We start from the raw sequence: 19840 nt of genomic DNA, 5'->3' as shown, positions 1-19840 counted from the left end.
CTGGAGCAAGCTACTCAGATAGCATTAATACAGCTGAAACAAAGTAAAAGTAAGTTGTGACATACCAGCAGGGTCTGCTGGTTGAAACATATTACAGTGCATGCAGAGGTAGGTGAACCTGCTGGATTCTGACCATTCATGATACCTCATATGCAGTCATGGCAATGTTAATTAGAGACCATGGCGCCGATGTGCTTTTGGCGGCGAAAGGGGATTTAGCAGTCAATTGATTTGAGGTGTTCATTGCATGATTCATGGTAAGATTATTACAAAAATGCTAATATACAATGCAAAGGTCTCACTCATCCAAGCCTGGCAAGATCTCTCATATATTGGCTCCATATATGGAATTTTGAATTGCAAACAGGCATCCCCACACAATAATTGGTAATAATGAAACCTTACTACTAATTTGTATGTACCATAGTTCATTTTGGCTGTGTAATGACATGTTTACACCAGCAGAGGGTGCGGCATGGAGCTGAATCAGACGAGAGACTGTGCGGTTAGCAAATGATCATGAGAGGATGCTGACTTTGGATGTCTATATTTGTATTGGCAACACAGTGCTCTCTTTTTTGTGTAACATTTGCTACTGGTCCAGATTCCCATTGGCCTGATGTTGCCACATTGCAAATGAATTGCTGCTCTTTAACAATTGAAAAGCCAGCATTTCAAGAAATGCTCCAAATGTTATATAGACAGTACAAATTACCTGTGATAAAATACATGTCACAAGTCCACAATTTTACAGAGTGAAAGATGACATAAAGGAAATATTGCATTATTATGATATATTATTATTATTGTTATTTATAATAACATTAGTGCTTTATTTGCTCTCAAACAGTGCTGACAATAATATCAGCTAGCTTCACCTGGTGGAACAGTAATCATTTCAAAATGCACCAGCTTTGTTTTTGTTTGTCCAGTCAAGTCATTTTCTTTGTGCTTTAAAAAAAAAAAAAAAGTAACGTTAAAATCTTGTTTCATCTCGTTCTCAACCCAATTTTATTCAATGTCTTGTCTTGTGAGTTCAGTGTCTCGGGACACCTCTATCATGCGGAAATATAGTGTAATATGTGAGGACCCTTTAATTATACAGTACAACGTGGTGTTGTAACGTTATACACATACACGTCATACAGAGATAATGTCCCAATTTGATGGAGTATTGATGGATTCCAATGTCTACATGTGTCTGTGTTTGCAGCAGCCATAGTGTCCGGCGATGAAACGGTCCTTCTGACACCAGGCAGGATGAGCCAGCGCCAGGTGAAGGAACGGGACAAGGAGAAGGAGAAGGAGGCAGGCCTCCAAACACCCAACCGGGAACACATAGCCTCTCCCTCGTCACTCAGCCCTGGTGTCAGCTATAGCCATGGTGAGTTTGGAACGTTCCACGGCATGGAGTCTTGATGCTACATAAATTCTTGATGCTACATAAATGCAGTACGTTTGGACCTGTTGTGATAAGTCACATTTTTTGTGTGCCTAAACTAATTAATGTAAAATCTAATTATTTTCATTGATGATTTTTTTCATGATCGATTTTTTTAAAAATTACTTAAATGACTTAATCAGGAAAGTCTACTATTTTCACTTTTAAAAATGCAGCGTGTTTTACGTGTGCCATCAAATGTCTTACATTTGGAATTGGTTGATCAGAATAGCATCACAGTCACAGCACCGAGGTTATGGACATGGACTCTCATGCAACAAAATGAACATATTACCCACACTTTATTTATGGAGTGATTAACCTTAAAAAGACCTCATTTTTGCAGCCAGCTGTTGGGGTTGTACTCATGTCTGCACCTTCCTCCCAGACAATGACTCATGCAGTCTGAAGTGGTTTATAGCAGCCTGCCTGCTGCTCATTCAATTGTTGGGATTGCTTGAAATTAAGAAAAGGATTGGGTTTTTAGTTGAAATTTTGATTTTTTTTTCTTTTACCTACAAAAAAAAGTTAATTCCAGTGTAAAATGAGATTGAGTGATTCTCTTGTGCTTTTTGGTCTTGTGCGCCCTCTGGTGGATTGAAAGTGTTGCTGGGGAACAGGATTGCTGTACATTTTGTTTTTACTGAAATGACATAAAATATAATATAATAGCATTCAACTGACCTGTTGGATGACTGTTTCATTCTTATGAATACATTTTGTGCATCTAAATCATGGAGGGGTCTGAAATTTTCATCGTAGGTGCATGTCCACTGTGAGAGAGATAAACTAAAAAGAAAAATCCAGAAATCACAATGCATGATTTTTTTAACAATTTATTTGTGTGATACAGCTGCTAATAAGTATTTGAACACCTGAGAAAATGAATGTTAATATTTGGTACAGTAGCCTTTGTTTGCTATTACAGAGGTCAAACGTTTCCTGTAGTTTTTCACCAGGTTTGCACACACTGGAGGAGGGATCTTGGCCCACTCCTCCACACAGATCTTCTCTAGATCAGTCAGGTTTCTGGGCTGTCGCTGAGAAACATGGAGTTTGAGCTCCCTCCAAAGATTTTCGATTGGGTTCAGGTCTGGAGACTGGCTGGGCCATGCTAGAACCTTGATATGCTTCTTACGGAGCCACTCCTTGGTTTTCCTGGCTGTGTGCTTCGGGTCGTTGTCGTGTTGGAAGACCCAGCCACGACCCATCTTCAATGCTCTGACAGAGGGAAGGAGGTTGTTCCCCAAAATCTCACAATACACGGCCCCAGTCATCCTCTCTTTAATGCAGTGCACTCGTCCTGTCCCATGTGCAGAAAAACACCCCCAAAGCATGATGCTACCACCCCCATGCTTCACAGTAGGGATGGTGTTCTTCGGATTGTACTCTTCATTCTTCTTCCTCCAAACACGCTTATTGGAATTATGACCAAAAAGTTCTATTTTGGTCTCATCTGACCATAAAACTTTCTCCCATGACTCCTCTGTATCATCCAAATGGTCATATGCAAACTTAAGACGGGCCTTGACATGTGCTGGTTTAAGCAGGGGAACCTTTCGTGCCATGCATGATTTCACATCATGACGTCTTAGTGTATTACCTACAGTAACCTTGGAAACGGTGGTCCCAGCTCTTTTCAGGTCATCGACCAAGTCCTGTCGTGTAGTTCTGGGCTGATTCCTCACCTTTCTTAGAATCATTGAGACCCCACGAGGTGATATCTTGCATGGGGCTCCACTCCGATTGAGATTGACCGTCATGTTTAGCTTCTTCCATTTTCTAATGATAGCTCCAACAGTGGACCTTTTTTCACCAAGCTGCTTGGTAATTGCTCCGTAGCCCTTTCCAGCCTTGTGGAGGTGTACAATTTTGTCTCTGGTGTCTTTGGACAGCTCTTTGGTCTTCGCCATGTTACAAGTTAAAGTCTTACTGATTGTATGGGGTGGACAGGTGTCTTTATGCAGCTAACGACCTCAAACAGGTGCATCTGATTCAGGATGATACATGGAGTGCAGGTGGACTTCTAATGGGCAGACTAACAGGTCTTTCAGGGTCAGAATTCTAGATGATACACAGGTGTTCAAATACTTATTTGCAGCTGTATCACACAAATAAATTGTTAAAAAATCATGCATTGTGATTTCTGGATTTTTCTTTTTAGTTTATCTCTCTCACAGTGGACATGCACCTACGATGAAAATTTCAGACCCCTCCATGATTTCTAAGTGGGAGAAATAGCAAAATAGCAGGGTGTTCAAATACTTATTTTCTTCACTGTATATACGTCTATATACATTATGTTAAGATTACTCACCTTAAATATCTTTCACTGTGTTATTCAAATATGCTGGAGGGCCAAAATATATACAGTATATCAGAGCCCAAGCCCATAGTATATACACACCTGCTATAGTGGAACCTTTTATTATCCATGTGGTTGCCGGTTTACGCCACTAGAGGGAGTACAAACAGCAGGAAATGACTTGACAAGCTCCCATTGACTACTATGGGGAGATACTGTATTTAGCATTGGCCATTAAAATAAAATCAAAATGTAATCAGATGAAGGTGTACCTCGCCTCATACCTGAAGTCAGCTGGGATAGGCTCCAGCATACCATGAATTGTGGTATGTGAGAACAAATATAAGGTGGAAAAATAAATAATTTGAGCGTCTGACACAGTGTGTTAAGTAGGCGGTGTGAGATATTGTCCAAGATGGCACATATCTTGGACTGGTGCCAAAAAGCCCAGATGCCCCCACAGTTTTTATTCTGGCCCTGCCAAGCTGCTCATCGGGTTCCACTACATCCTTCGATCTGCTGCTCCAGCAAACATGAGGAGCTCTGACTGTACATCATAAATTCATAAAACAACCTCAGTAATAGAGTCTAATGGAATTCAGTGTAAATATTTCCTTTATCATTTCAGATTCTCGTGTCTCAACTAAGGAGTATTTTTTATTTTTTAACCGTGAACCGTCTTCTGGTTGATCTTTTTGCTTTGAACTGCGAGTTACAATTTGGGTGACGAGTTGCTAGCTCCTGGCAGGCATAGCCGAGGACAGCTATTTGGAGGCTTTTGTCAATGTGACCATGACCGAAGACAAGAATTGACCTAAATAGCATTAGCAGTATGCTAGCCAGTCACTGGGAGAGATTTTCAACACGTCAGCAAAACATCCGTACATTATAGCAATCTAATGTATCTTATTTAAAATGTATTATGTAAACTTACGACAGGAACAACATCAAATTAAACCCGCTAAATGAAAATAGAGCCACCATCCACCAGTACAAGCCTGGAGAGGTGCGTCACACATATACTGTACTGTATGCACGTTAGCACTTGGGACCAAATACGAGTTGTGCAATGTGTACCAAATCGGTTTCCGCAAGGAGATTTACATCCTTTCTTATTATAGAGAAAAAAATATTGATTGTGATTAATCGAGTTAAATTGTGGGTGTGATTAATCACAATTAATTGATTGACAGCCTTAATACAAATATTACATAGTTATGGATCCTATCATAACTATGACTACTACTGGTTCCCATGATCTGGGTTTGAATCTCTGTTGGACATCTCTGTGTGGACTTTGCATTGCTCCAACATGACAAAAAAGTGAATGGTTGTTTGTCTATATGTGCCATGCGATTATTGGCATCTTTTAATGATTAAGGGCCTGGGGTTTTTTTTTTTTTTTAGAAGTGAGGTCTGCTACTGACTGAAGGGTAAACTCTTTCCTCAATTGTCAACACGTTAGCAGTGAGTATTGTAGCTTAAAATGAAGCATGTCATGTTTTTGTTGGTGGAGTGCATGGAGTGCATCACTAATCACCAGAGTGACTCTCCATGGTCTGCCTGCCAAGTACTTTCATTATGACTCACTGAAACCAAAAGAAACCTAGAAGCTTTTCGAAAATTAAAAATGTTACTTATTTGAGAAAATCCATAGAAAGGGATGAGGTCCATAAATAGTGTTTGCAATAAAGGGCAGCTGGGGTCAGCCTGTAACTGTCAGTTTCTCTCATTAGTGTCTCGTCAAAAAGCACTGATTTGTACGAAACCTCTTGATGGTAGTAGCTGCTACATCTGGTAGATTTATGTACCTCTGCATGCACTTGAAATGGTGGTTTCACCACTCAGCTGTTACTTTTTAGCAGTGTTACAACCTTGGTTCTGTCACTGCGGTGTTGTTGTGCAGTGTACTGTTTATAAACGGCATACGGAAGGGATGAGGTTAATAAATAGTGCTGGCAACAAAGAGCAGCTGGGGTCAGCATGGATTTAAGGTTCATCTTGTGGGATTATGGCCTGTTAGACGGGGCTAACAAGATGGCAGTTAGGAGGCCGGGCTTTATCCTCACCCTCGGCCAATCTCAATCCACTGCTGCTTTTTTTTACCTATGATCTCATCCAATGAATGTGAAGAGTCCTAAGAGAGGAGACTCTGCTTGACAGTGAAGAGCCATACGGCATAAGTGGAAGTAAAACAGGGCGGTATGATGGGAAATTTCGTGGTTGCAAGGACTTGGATCGGCTTGGATGGCCGGAGGCTTGTCTGGGCTGACGCGGTGTGGATCTAAAGTAAGCATGTTTTGATCACAGGAGATTAGGCTGTATTTATACGAAAAGGCTGTCTTTTGCAACTTTTATCAATCATAATTGTACTCGAGGTAGTAAAGGAAGTAAAGGAAATGACCATAAATGTAATAAATGACAGTTGTCCACAAGTTAAGTGGAATATAGCAGCAGAAGACGTCCGTAGGATGACAGCGTTCATAAAGCTTCTTTGTTTAAATCTAATCCCAGGCTTACAGGGTCTACTAGGAAACTGGAGTTGTTTATCTGCATGTGACCACTTGTTTGCAACAAGTAATACTGGAGTTGCATTGTATCAAGAAATTTACTCCATTGGTCACAGTACCATTGATAGGTCACCTTTTTTTTTAGCCCTGTATAGATTATATGCAACATTTCCCACCCTCCATGTATGAATGACTGTACAAAAGCGGTCACAACATGACTTATACTAACCCGAAGGAGATGCAAGACATTATATGGTAACTTTAATAAGAACTAGTGACTTCATGAGACTAATTTGGTTTCTATTATCTTCTGCACTCCGTGTGTGTATGCTAGCGGCCCCGCTTCCGCCCACCGAGATGAAAGACTGTATGCCAAGGCGCTGAAACCAATGCACAAAGTGAACCAATGCCACAAAATTGTATTTATTATTTTAATTTATTGTGTGATTGAGTCATGTCGTCGTAGTCATCGTAGGCCTAGTACTCACATGTCCGTTTTTTTTTCTGAAAGAAAAATGTTCACGTTCTTATCGATATCTTGTGACAACCCTAATAAAAATGGAAAAGTAATTTTATTTTGTATGCTAAACCTTCAGAGTTGGTGAAATACATGTCATTACAACCGACAACCATTTCAGATAATGAATTACACTACATACGTAGGTCGTAGTTCGAAGTGGTTCAAACTTTCCTTTCTGGGTTGAAGATTTGAAATGTTAAATAACAACGTGGAACTAAAAACTAATCAAACCAAAAATGTCTTCCATTGTCAGTCCAAACTCAGCATTAATATCATCTTGATTGATGATATATGCAAATACACTCTACATATACTGCACATACAGTTTATAATAAACGGTGCAGTTAATGCTTCTATTCATTGAGTCAGAGTCTCTGATATTTGCCTGGTGTGTGTGTGGCCAATAAAAGTTAATAACCGCCATTCACCGTAGGTGGCTCTACTTAACTGTTCCTCGTCAAACACCTTCTGACAGCACTGGCTACTTTTGAAGTGTCACGACTGGTGTACATCCGGCAGCTTCATCTACCTTTATCTACCTCTATCTACATACAATTTCAGTTTGTCGCTGTCCAACTCATGCGTGTCACTTTCTCTACTGTTGGTCACAATGAACTCATCAGCACTATCAAAGCCGACTTTGCAGTTTACTCCTTTCCACGATTACAACATTGGTTCTACTGCTGCTGTATTGTGCGACATACTTGTTCATAAAAAGACGCTTTCTCGTGCACTGCTAATCATTATTAGTTTTCAGTTTAGGCCTTACCAGTGTTACAACATTGGTTCTGCCGTTGCTGTTGCTCAAGACCTGACAATTATCTTTCCACTTTCTAATATGCACCAGATCTTTATGTATCAAGGTGTAAGGATTAAGGTAAAAAAATGAAAGTGTTTATATATAATTAGTTTTCACAGCATCAGCTATAACTAGAGTATTTGTGTTAATCTGGCAGTGTGTGCAACTTGACTGTAAATACAATTAGTCTTTTAGGATGAAGCTGTTTTTGTATTCTATTTCCACCCCCATAATGCTAATATACATGAAGGGGCCGTACATGACTTGATGAACAAATGATTGAGCTGGATGGAAACGATGTAAATCAGCGTCCTTGGTCAAGCATGAAGCTCTAGCATCGGTCTGTTTTCCAACTTGCATGCAGCTCTCCTCCCCATCCGGAGGGGAGTGAGTAGGAGGGGCTGTGAGGTATTTACAGGCTGCTGCGTGTGTTCTCACTCTCAGTCTGGAGTGTTCATTAGGGAGAAAGACAGGCAGCAGTCGAGGAAAGACACAATACAGCACTAGAGTCTGAGCTCTCTCTGTCTCTTTTGGTCCACTGGCTCCTCTCACTGGCAGCATCAACCCAGGACTCCCCTTGACCCTCTACTCTTGGGTTTTCTTAACCACACCCTACCCTTTTGTCCCGCCCTCAACCGACGGATCACCCGCCTCTCCACCCGCCGGCCCCATGATGAAGGAGGAGGGCCTGCTGCGCCGCCGTTTTTCCACGTGTGGCGGCACGACCTCGCTGCGACCTCCGCACCCGGACGGACGCAAACTCATCCGCAATGCCTCCTTCGGGGGCTATAATGAGCTGTCGCCCATTTCACTGCCAGGTGGGTTGTCAGCGCTTTCTAGGAAGTAGGTAGATGTAGTTTGGTTCCACCTTGTGATTGACACGTGTTTGGAATAGAGAGTTGCTGAGTCATATGGTAGTTTTTCTGTTAGTGTGATGGTCATTTGTTGCGCTTTCAACACACACACTGCCTCACTAAAGAGCTCATGTTGAATGGAAAAGTTGGACGGTATGGTGAACTCTACCATGGAGAATAGCGTCACTGCTATTTCCATGGCAACCCTGCATTAACTTCTGGAAACCTTGTGTTTGCATTAGGAGCGTGCAGTGCAGTATGTGCATCTTGTATTTCATCTTATTACAGTGGCTTTAAAGTAAACATTACTTACCAACCCTTGAGCCCTGAGCCCCCCCCCAGAAAAAAACAAAAACAAGATAATATTCTGCAACATAAAGTTAAGGATGTATGTTGGACAATGTCAAGTTGGACAATACATTTGTTGTTTTTTATGCCCCTGATTTTAAGATTAGTAGTCGTTGTTAATGTTGTGTACTGTACATAATAATGTTGTTTATGTGTGGATTGTAGTCATGTGCTCACTCGGACCAACAATGTTATCATTCTTTTTAATTGAGTGTGTTTTATGTCACCTTCTCCTTTATAATTAGCGCGTCCTCCAGCAAATACTTGAGTCATTGTATTTGTCTCCCAGTTACACTCACAGCCGAAGTGCCTCCTTAGTTTACATGCTAACAGGCACGTTTTTGTTTTTTTTATGTAGCAGGCAACATCTGCTGCAGTCACACTTTGTTTTATCCTTGCAAATGTCTGCTGAACTGTCACCACTCGTGGCGTCTGTCTAGCTTGAAGTAATTTCAATTTGTTGGCGTGGAAAACAGATGAGGGTATTTTGATGAGTCATGTTTGTTTGTATGCAGCCTTTCTGCAGAGTGTCTGCACTGGCTCAAAGAAGCGCTGAAGTAATGGTCAATAATGTGTCATTTGGGGTCATTTTCCAAACCTAAACCTTTTAACAATGCCAACATGTCAGTTAGTCATGTGCCGGTAACTGGTTTGAAGGTACTGTATATGACGGTATGAAAAGATAATGTTCTTTTAAAACCAAAAAAAAATTTCTGTCACACCGTTAAGTGGAGGTCCACTTAACAGGCGTGGGCTGTATTGCCAAAAATCAGGCATGGATGGCGCTGAGGTTAGCTGCCTCGTTAGCATGACTGGGCTACATCCGGCAGCTTTATGCATGTTACTTTCTGTACTGTTGCTTACAAGGAACTCATCCACGCTATTAATGCTGACTGAGCAGTTTATTCCTTACCACGATTACATCATTGGTTCTATTGCTGCTGTGTGTGAGACAAAGAGTTATATTTTCCTTCAAGCTTTCTCATGCGCTCAAATCATGAATATAAGTTTTTAGTTTAGGCAAATAAAGGCACCAGCAATTAGAGCCTTTATGGTACACTGTATTGTTAAACAAGGAAGAACTGTAAAAGTCTACCCAATAATTGCTTTAATATAGTCTCCCCTATGGTAAGTCCAGACTAACCATCCTAACACTTCCACTCTTTGTTGTTGTGTATTCTTAATAAAGCATGCCCCAGATAAGGATTGTTCCCAATTTTTGTTTGAGTGGAGCTGCCATATTTTTGATTTAGACACACTGGAGAGGCTGTTTCCATAACAAAATTGCTAAGATGTGTTGTTTTCATATTGATAGCAGCCAGCCCACCAAAATAGGCTGCTGTTTTTCCACCCTACTTCCATATTTACCATAGTAATGATTAAGAGTCATTATCAATTATCACAACAATGTATTTATGTACTTGAAATGGCAATTAAAGAAGCCTTACTGCATATACATCAGCTACCATTGATTCTCAGAAATGTGGTATCTAATAAAATGGCCTGCATGGTGGCCGATTGGAGTTCGCATATTCTCCACATGTGTTGGTTTTCTGCCAACTCAAAAGTGTCTATTGGTATCAATGTGAATGGTTGTTGTCTATGGTCTATTTTTGAAATACAAGTGATATGTCGTATTCTGGTCAAAAGGCGGCACAAAACAAAACATTGACACATTACATTACATTACTTTAAAACTGCAAGAAGTCAGCCACGGAAAAAAAGTTATCCTCCCATTCTGTGTGGAAGTGATAGGTTTTGGGCTTTTTAAGTTTAGAAGAAATAAAATTGAGGTGAGCTGATTAATGTCTAGCTAGCCAGCTTGCTAGGTACCGGCTGTTTTGAGTCCAGGCAGCATAAGAGGTGCACCATGCGTTGTAAACAATGAATAATATTTGAAGTCTACAGGGCTCTAATGATGTTAAAAACCATAAAGTCAAGGTTTCTGTGCTCTGTGATGTAATCATACATTTGTATGGTAATCCCTCTCCACTTTACGGCTTTAAAACTTCGGCTTTCCTTCTGTCAAGGATGACTCACAAACACCTTCCACCACACTCTCATCTCTTTAGGATGCATTTGTACAGTAACTGCCTCCTGTATGACATTTCTTTGTATTTGATTGTATGATTAGCAAGGATAACGGCTCATGGCTGTGTGAGTGGTTGTTTCCCAACCTGAAAGTTGTGCATTCAGTCGATGATGTCAAAGTATCCTTTGGGCAAGATACTAAACCCCCAGTTGGTCCAGAATCTGCGTCATCAGTAGGTTAATATGTCAAAGCGCTTTGAGTGCCTTGGAGGTGGGAAAGGGCTATACAAGTGAAAGACCATTTACCATTGTGCCTGTTATGAGATAGCAATAAAAGCCTGTTCTCCCTGTAATCAATTCTGGCTTTTGTCTGTTTCGCCAGACAGAAAAGTAACATGACTAACACATGCAGGATTACATCTAACAAGCCCTTTTTTTAGTATCCTTGTGTCCAGATGGTTGCATTCAAAATAAGCCAATTGTGGACATGTCTCTGTTCTTGCTTAAAGGTTATGCTTTCTACCAGTAGTTATGTAATATAAGATATGTAAGTGCAAAAAAGGACAGTGCCATCCACCCTCAAGCCATACCATTATGAAGATAACAGAGGCAGAGAAGTCTAGACAGGGCTCTGACTTTATCTAGCCTCTGAAATCTATCAGCGGTGTTGTCATTAGCTCAGTGGCAAAGGACAAATAAAAGCAAAAATCAGCACCAAAAACAGCAGTGACATCTGGTTTGAGATCAGGTTGTCTGATGGCAAATACACCACAGCACAATATTTTGGATTTCAAAACAGGAAAGACATCCTCTCCATGAATTATTCCACCCCCAACACCCTCTTGATACGTTGAAACTGGAGGATGCTGAGTCATGCAACCCTATAATACGTGAATTGCTCTGGAGTTGTTTACCGACAGATGCTGTCAAGTGGTGCAGGTGTCTGATGGGTTGTACATAATATTTATAATTATATAACATGTTTATCACTGTTTATATAGCACCTTTCAAAACGGAGTTACAAAGTGCTTTACAGAACATCAGTGTGATTCAAAATATATTCAACAGTCTTGTTTTTTGGTTTCTTGCAGGGTTCGAGAGAGGGAAGGAGGACCTTTTGTCTTTGCCTTTGAAAGAGGACTCAATTTCCATATCTAAAAGCAAGGTGCACACATAATATGATCAAAATTGTTCAATGAATACCTCTACGTACGTAATGTACGTAATGTACATAATGATGTGGAGGTTTTTTCCTTTCCTCATGTTTGGGGATTTATTTAAGACCACATTTAACCCTGCTAAAGAACCACAAGTCATCCCCGTCTGTTGATTGGCTTGTATAGATACAGGCATACACACACCTGCAATACACATTCAGTGAACTGTGCATGAAAGCCATTGGCCTTACGAGTAAAGCAATGCAAACGAACCTTCCAGATTATTACATATAATACTTACCCGTAAATTGCCATGTATGCTGTAGTCAAATATAGAATATAGTCAAGAATATAGTTAATATTAAGACAAAAAAGAAACAAGAAAAGTCGTAATTTTATGATAACCATCATTTTGAAGAGAAAAAACATAATTTTAGTTGCATTTTTTTGAAAATTAGGTTGAGGAAAACATTATGCTATGGGAATAAAGCGATATTTTACGAAAAGTACATTTACGACGATTATTTGAGAAGAAATATTAGAAGAAATCTAATGAAATATTTTGAAAATTTCTTGGGAAAAAAAATGCAAAATGGGCAATAATTAGGCAATCAGTAGGCATCCTTTGCCCATTTTTCAGGATATGGCCCTCTTTGGAAAAACTTTGGACACCCTTCATCTCCACAGTCAAATAACGACTGGGGTGTCAAATCAGCTCCAGGTCAAAAAACAACTGTGGCTGTAGGCAACCTTCTGATGGTCATAGTTTATTACAGTCATGTGTAACAGACTTTCAGATTTTGAAGAGTTTGTTCACTTTTTGCGATGAATATGTGCCATAGTAAAGTTAATCGGGTGTGTCCATAACAACCTCATAAATCTATTAAAAATAAATGTTGACAAAGACGCTGTGCCCCAATAAATTGAGGGATTAAAAGATATACATTCGGGTATGTAGTAGATAAACAGGTGTGTGTACTGTCGTTTACAATGAACTCATGATATTAAGGCAGACTGAGGCTCCTTATTGTTGTTACAACATTGGTTCCGTTTTTGAAGTGTTGTACAATATTCTTGTCAATAAATGTTCATTTATTTTACTCTTCTACTTTCTCATGCACTCCTAATCATTATTAACTTTACAAAAAATGACATTGCTGATGTTTGATGGTGTTACTGCAGTAAAATCAGTCCTGATGATGTGTCATTGGTGCATTTGCAGTCTGAAACAAAGCTGTACAATGGCTCTGACAAGGATGTTTCAGCGTCTGGTGGCAAGCTCACAAAGAAGGAGTCCCTCAAGGTAACAACAGTCTTAAATCGGTGTATACATGGTTAATCTGTAATAACCAGTAATGAAGGAAAATATGTTTACATTGTAAGAGCAATGTATGTGAATTAATCACATACACATATGTGTAGTTCACGTAGAGAACGGGCAGGATACGATACAAGGATACAAAGTCTGATTGTACTCAACCGTCTGTAGGTCCAAAAGAAGAACTACAGGGAGGAAAAGAAGAGGGCAACGAAAGAGCTGCTCAGCACAATCACAGATCCTTCTGTTATCGTCATGGCTGACTGGCTGAAGGTGAACAACAATTTACATTTTGATATGTTATTATGTTAAATCTATACCTGTAAATATAAACTGGTTTGAATCCCAAATGATCCTTGTTCTGTCACATTCCACATGGCAAGTATTGTAGTTGCAGTACAACCTGTCATATTCACCTGCAGATCCGCGGAACCTTAAAAAGCTGGACTAAGCTGTGGTGCGTGCTGAAACCGGGGGTTCTGCTCATTTATAAAACCCACAAGAACGGCCAGTGGGTGGGGACGGTGCTACTCAATGCCTGTGAGCTCATTGAAAGACCCTCCAAGAAGGATGGCTTCTGCTTCAAGCTCTTCCATCCTCTCGAGCAGTCCATCTGGGCCGTCAAGGTCAGAATGTGTTGCCACATATGGTCTATGGAACTTATATGAATTCTTTTATTCATATAAGTGTCAGAAAACATCCCATCCCCCTCATTATAGACCATAGCTACATAGTAGATTAGGCCTGGCATTACACAGTCATTGGTGCACAGAAAGTACAAAATTTGTGTATATTCCTGAGTCTATTTCTTATTTTTGTGACCCGTATCATTAAAAAAATGAGCTTTAAAATATACAATCAAAGAATTGCGCTCATCAAAATGAATTACAACCATTTTGGTTAATGAACATAGATTCCTGGTGGTGTATTGGTACGCTCCTGCCCTTCATGGCAAAAGGCATGGGCTCTATTCCCGGCCACGGTTGTGTCAGGAAGGGCATCCGGTGTAAAAACTAGGCCAAAACCATTCATTCGATTGTTTTGTTGTGGTGACCCCTGACAAGGACAAGCCGAAAGTGGTAAACAGAAAGTGCCAAATCGTCATTATTATGTTATATTGTTGTTATTGTTGTTAGGTTCTAGCTCAGACATATTATTTACTGCAGTGTTATATAAATGTCAACATTTCTCGAAAAAAAAGGTAAAATGAAAGACTGAACCTTTTATCTATAATCCAGAACTACCCCTTCAATGATGTAACACATGACAAAGGATGGTCACATAAAGCCATGCAAGATTATTTAGTCCAAATGTGACCTTCTGTGAGTGAAACAAAGACAAAATGGTATTTTCACTTCAACCCAAATCCTCTGAGTGAATTAAATATGGAAACAGATGTGAATGTCAAGTGCAAAATGAAGGGATTGTCTCATCCACTCCAGTGGCGATTTGTTATTCATCGTTTAAAGTGTCTTCCTATTTGTCTGCACTATGGCAATCATAATTGTTGATGTTTATGGATGTCATTTTGTTTTCTGTCTGTACATTATGAATAATTCAACACCCTTTTGTCTGCAGGGTCCAAAAGGGGAAGCGGTGGGCTCCATCACTCAGCCGTTACCCAGCAGCCACCTCATCTTCCGTGCCGCGTCAGAGTCCGACGGTAAAAGATAAGCTGTTGTTCATACTTGCAGCCTTAGTTGGATTAGGAGAATAAAGTCATGATATTATGAGAAAGGTGCCATTTTACTTTGCAGAAAAGTTCTTATTTAAGGAGAATATCAAGTAATATTCTGATTAAAAACATGTAATTTTTAAGAAGCTTAAATTGAAATATTCAAGACCTGACAAAACGACAGTAGTCAATGCAGTTCATGAACAAACCTGACTAATCCTAACCCTCACTACTACTCATTAGTTCCTCATTAGTTCTTTATTAGTGCCTCAGTCAGCACTCTAAATTCATGTACTTTAGTTCCTCAGTAACTACTCATTAGATACTCATGTCTTTATTAGTTCCTCAGTAACTATTCAAAATATATCTGCTTTAGTTCCTCAGTAACTACTCATTAGTTCGTTATTTCCTCAGTAATCACGTTACATTTGTTTTAGTTTCTCAGTAACTATTCCTTAGTTCCTCATCCGTTCTTTATTAGTTCCTCTGTAACTACTCTTAAATTTCAGTGCCTTAATCATTAGTTTTTAATTAGTTTTTCATTAGTTCCACAGCAACTACTCATTAGTTAATTAGTTCTTCGGTTGCTACTTAAATGTATGTGTTTTAGTTCCTCAGTAACAATTCATTAGTTCCTCATTAGTTATTAGTTATTAGTTATTCGATAACTACTCTAAATGTATGTGCCTTAGTAATTAGTTCTTAATTCGTTCATTAGTTCCACAGTAACTACTCTTAAATGTATGCGCTTCGGTCATTAATTTCTCAGTAACTACTCGTTAGTGCATTAGTTCTTCAGTGAATACTCTAAAATTATGTGCTTTGGTTTCTCAGTAACTAGTTACTCATGAGTTCTTCATTAGTGCCTCAGTAACTACTCTAAACGCATGTGCCCTAGTCTTTAGTTCCTCAGTAACTATTCTCAATTCATGTGCACCCATTAACTTAAAAAAAAGCTGTGGATTGAATATACCCCCTCAACTCCCACCTGCCCCCCCAAATTTAGCTTGACAAGCTTGCTTGTCCTTTGAGAATCTGTCCTTGGTGCTAGAACACACACGCATCTGTCCATGGTCCTGACTCATATACATTTTCCGTACCTGCACTGCGTGTCTTTGGTCCCTGTCCTTGGTGCTGAAACACCGGAACGCACACCTCACACCAGTCTGTGTTTCTGCAGCAGGAGTGCCAAAGCTTTGTGTGAATTCTTATTTTTGTCCTAATGATAATGACAAATATTGTCAACACAAAAACTAATACACATACAGTCCAAACATATCGCAAAATGCTTTTTTCAGAATAGAGAATTTGTCTTTAGTAGTAAGAAACATTTAGCCTTGAACATAGATTGTTCATGGACCGGATTTAGTCAAGTTTCAAAATGATTCGCTTGAAATTCATTAGCTTAAAAATGAAAAGCTTTTTTGAGCACTTGAGTAAGTTTGGTTATGTGTCCCACAGGTCGCTGCTGGATGGACGCCCTTGAGCTGGCGCTGAAGTGTTCTGGCCTTTTAAAAAGAACTATGATCCGGGAGGGAAAGGAAGACACAAGCACATTGACATCTGGAGGAGACCATTCCCTTAACTTTTACAGCCTCCTGCGTGCCCACAACATGCAGTCAGTAGAACACACACACACACACACACAACACACATCTCTCTCTTCCTGGCTGACCTTTCTCATATTTGCTATTATTCACCCGGAAAAGGTTCAACGACAGTGATCATTTGAAAGACCCGGATCTATACTCCGACAAGTCCGACAGAGAGGGCGAGCAGGACCACGAGGAGTCTGACCCGGAAGGCTTGGAGAAGAGTGAGGAGAGTGACAGTGACACATCGGAACGGCAAGATGATTCGTATATTGACTTGGACCCCAATGAACATCTGCGGGAAACTTCTTACCTGGAGCAGTCACATGAGGAACTGGGAGAGGTAGGGGAAGATGTATAGAAACAAAAGAAGGAACAGACTAATTAAACACCCCCAGAAACTCAAGCTAATTCAAGCATTTCTGTACACCAATGAAATAATCAAATGTATAGATTATTTTAGGCGTGCATAGTTATTAGGGCTGATTTCTTCCGCAGGCCGGTGAGGCAGCCCAGACTGAGACAGTGTCCGAGGAGAACAAGTCCTTGATATGGACTCTACTGAAGCAGGTGCGGCCCGGTATGGATCTGTCCAAGGTGGTGCTGCCCACGTTCATCCTGGAGCCAAGGTCCTTCCTGGACAAACTCTCCGACTACTACTACCATGCAGACTTCCTGTCTGAGTAAGAGCTTCCCTCGTATTCCCTGTTCCACTATAAGTCATTTCTCACAGCCAATCAATGAATAATGGAATGGTCGTATTTAAACGTGATAGATCATTTTTCTTTTTTTTTTTTTTTTAAATCAGGGCTGCAGTGGAGGAGAACGCCTATAACCGGATGAAAAAGGTGGTGAAGTGGTACATCTCTGGGTTTTACAAAAAGCCAAAGGTCAGAATTTGAAACATATTTCACCACACTATTAGTCTGGTGTCACTAATGTGCTTGGAAAACTGACAGGGCTTGAAGAAGCCTTACAATCCTATTATTGGAGAGACGTACCGCTGCATGTGGCTCCACCAGAAGACAACCAGTAAGACCTTCTACATTGCCGAACAGGTAACAGCACCGCCTCAAAACTTGTGCAGTTTTGAGCTCAACCAACCACAAAAGTCCCAACAATTATGCAGTGGGCAATTTGATTTTTTACTTGCATGACAGTTTAAAATGAATACATTTAAGGGTTACAACTTAGAAATCAGTCATTGTGGTTCCACTGCAAAAGTAGTAGTTATATCTGATATTGTGTCTTTGCATCAACATGTTTAGGTATCCCATCATCCACCTGTGTCAGCCTTCTACGTCAGCAACAGGAAGGATGGCTTCTGCCTCAGTGGTAGCATCCTTGCCAAGTCCAAGTTCTACGGTACACCTAATATGCTAATATTTCATTGAGAGTGACCTGTCTACTGTGTTCTCATGCATGTCTTTGGTATTACCTTTTAGGTAACTCCCTGTCAGCCATATTAGACGGCGAGGCTCGACTCACGTTTCTGAACCGAGGAGAAGACTATGTGATGAACATGCCCTATGCTCACTGTAAAGGTCAGCATGAGTCTCCTCCTGTTATCCGCTTCCCTGTGGCTGCATTTCATATTTAATGTCATTATTGAAGACTCATTTAAATGGAATTACAATGGAAGTATTTGTCAAATTTGAGGGGCCTTTTTGCTCATTTTTTCCACTTGTACTTATGTTTAGTTTTTTTCAACTTTTCTTGTTTAATTTTACGCCACAGATGACTAAAAATCAAGCTCCTGGCCACACTTTGGATATATATGCTCATATTAATGCATCATAGTCACGGGGAACGTCTAATTAGCAAGCAGCAGGCAATTACGTATTTTTGATCAAATCCACAAGATGTGAAGCTTCATACATACAACTTTACATGCACTTTAAAGTATTGCTTCTCAGCGTGGTTCACCATTTTGATCCTTGTCACTATAACAACATTGGTTCTGTTGCTGTGTGTTGGGCCATATACTTGTTAATGAATGAAAATACAGTCGAATAAAGCTGCTGTTCTTTCTACTTTCTCATGATGATGGTTAACAATGAAGCTGTTTTATTTAATATTGAGGTTAAATAGGAATGTTGATGTTATATTGAGCATTCATGGTGTGTTTATTTTCATATTTTCCGACAGGCATCTTATACGGCACCATGACATTGGAGCTGGGGGGTCAGATAACTATTGGGTGTGAGAAGACAGGTTACAGTGCTCAACTGGAATTCAAACTCAAGGTATGACAGCAGATTTGATGTATTTTACCTTTTTTAAAAAAAATCAATTTTTTATGCGAGTTTGGTGAACATTTTTCACTCCCACAATCACCCTCTCCGCCTTTTTGCTTCTTCCCCTCCCTGCGTAAAACCCCACCTTCCATGTGTCACATCTCGTAATAGAGACAGGTACTTTACATTAAAAGCCACTGCAGATGCATTAAACCTCTAAGAGATCTAGTGTCATTTTGCATAGTAAAGTCAGCTTTTTTAAATCTCCCTTCATACCCCATTTGGCATATATGTCTCCTTTCCCTGCCTTTTTTCTACCCCTATCCTCTCTTTCTCCTTTCTAGCCATTTTTGGGAAGCAGTGACTGTGTCAATCAGGTGTCCGGAAAGATCAAGCTGGGAAAGGAAGTCTTAGCAACACTCGAGGGACACTGGGTAAGAATAACCTAGAAAAGCTCATAAAAATGCCTATGATGTTGAATCGTGCGTCACATCATGTCGTGGCAATACCCAGACACCACGCAAGCATGTTTTTACATAAAATAATAAGTGCAAAAATGTAACAGAATTGATGAATTGTAGTTGATGTTTCATCTCATCCTAAAGTACCCAATGAAGTCTCCAACAAGTGCTTTTATTTAAGAGGAAGGGGTGTTAATTAGGAGCAGGCAAAAATTGAAGAGAAATTTTAGCATTGATTAAACATAACTAGGAAAGAACTCGGCAAGCTCAGACCCCTGCCAAGCATAGTGAAAAAAAAAATCATAGCCCTTCATTTTATGGATCATTATTTGATATTTTCTGTTCTTATGGTCAAGTGCCCTGACCATTTTTTAGTGGAGTTATATATGCACAAATGCCAAAAACACTCCTATCTCGCAATGTTAAAATATAATCCTGGATCCAGATGGTGGTCCGGATCACCCCCCGAAATTGAATCAGTTCTTGTGTATGCAAATTCTGAGAATTCCTGAAAATTTCATCCAAATCCATTCAGAACTTTTCATGTAAAAGATAAATGTTTCAGATAAACATTGGCAAAAACAGAACTTGG

General features: G+C 39.9%; 1 protein-coding gene across 9 annotated transcripts in view; it reads left to right on the top strand.

Annotated features, from left to right (window-relative positions):
• Positions 1–19840, top strand: part of osbpl8 (oxysterol binding protein-like 8) — a 52967-nt gene that overhangs the window by 26592 nt on the left and 6535 nt on the right. For 7 of the 9 annotated variants that reach the window (XM_058076959.1, XM_058076967.1, XM_058076964.1 and 4 more), the window contains 15 exons: positions 1214–1384; positions 11900–11973; positions 13188–13268; positions 13455–13556; positions 13706–13909; positions 14862–14946; positions 16420–16576; positions 16668–16893; positions 17049–17233; positions 17359–17440; positions 17510–17608; positions 17819–17915; positions 17996–18094; positions 18699–18796; positions 19132–19221. In XM_058076959.1, coding sequence (XP_057932942.1) covers positions 1214–1384; positions 11900–11973; positions 13188–13268; positions 13455–13556; positions 13706–13909; positions 14862–14946; positions 16420–16576; positions 16668–16893; positions 17049–17233; positions 17359–17440; positions 17510–17608; positions 17819–17915; positions 17996–18094; positions 18699–18796; positions 19132–19221 — 1850 coding nt within the window. Of the gene's footprint in view, positions 1–1213; positions 1385–5872; positions 6036–8133; positions 8394–11899; positions 11974–13187; positions 13269–13454; positions 13557–13705; positions 13910–14861; positions 14947–16419; positions 16577–16667; positions 16894–17048; positions 17234–17358; positions 17441–17509; positions 17609–17818; positions 17916–17995; positions 18095–18698; positions 18797–19131; positions 19222–19840 lie in introns of those variants that run through there. The other 2 variants (XM_058076962.1, XM_058076968.1) reach the window with 2 other exon arrangements.

Source organism: Doryrhamphus excisus, chromosome 7 (genome assembly GCF_030265055.1).
Source record: "Doryrhamphus excisus isolate RoL2022-K1 chromosome 7, RoL_Dexc_1.0, whole genome shotgun sequence".
Taxonomy (NCBI): Eukaryota; Metazoa; Chordata; class Actinopteri; order Syngnathiformes; family Syngnathidae; genus Doryrhamphus; species Doryrhamphus excisus.
Note: the sequence above shows the minus strand (reverse complement) of the source record. Positions and strands in the feature narration are given on the sequence as shown.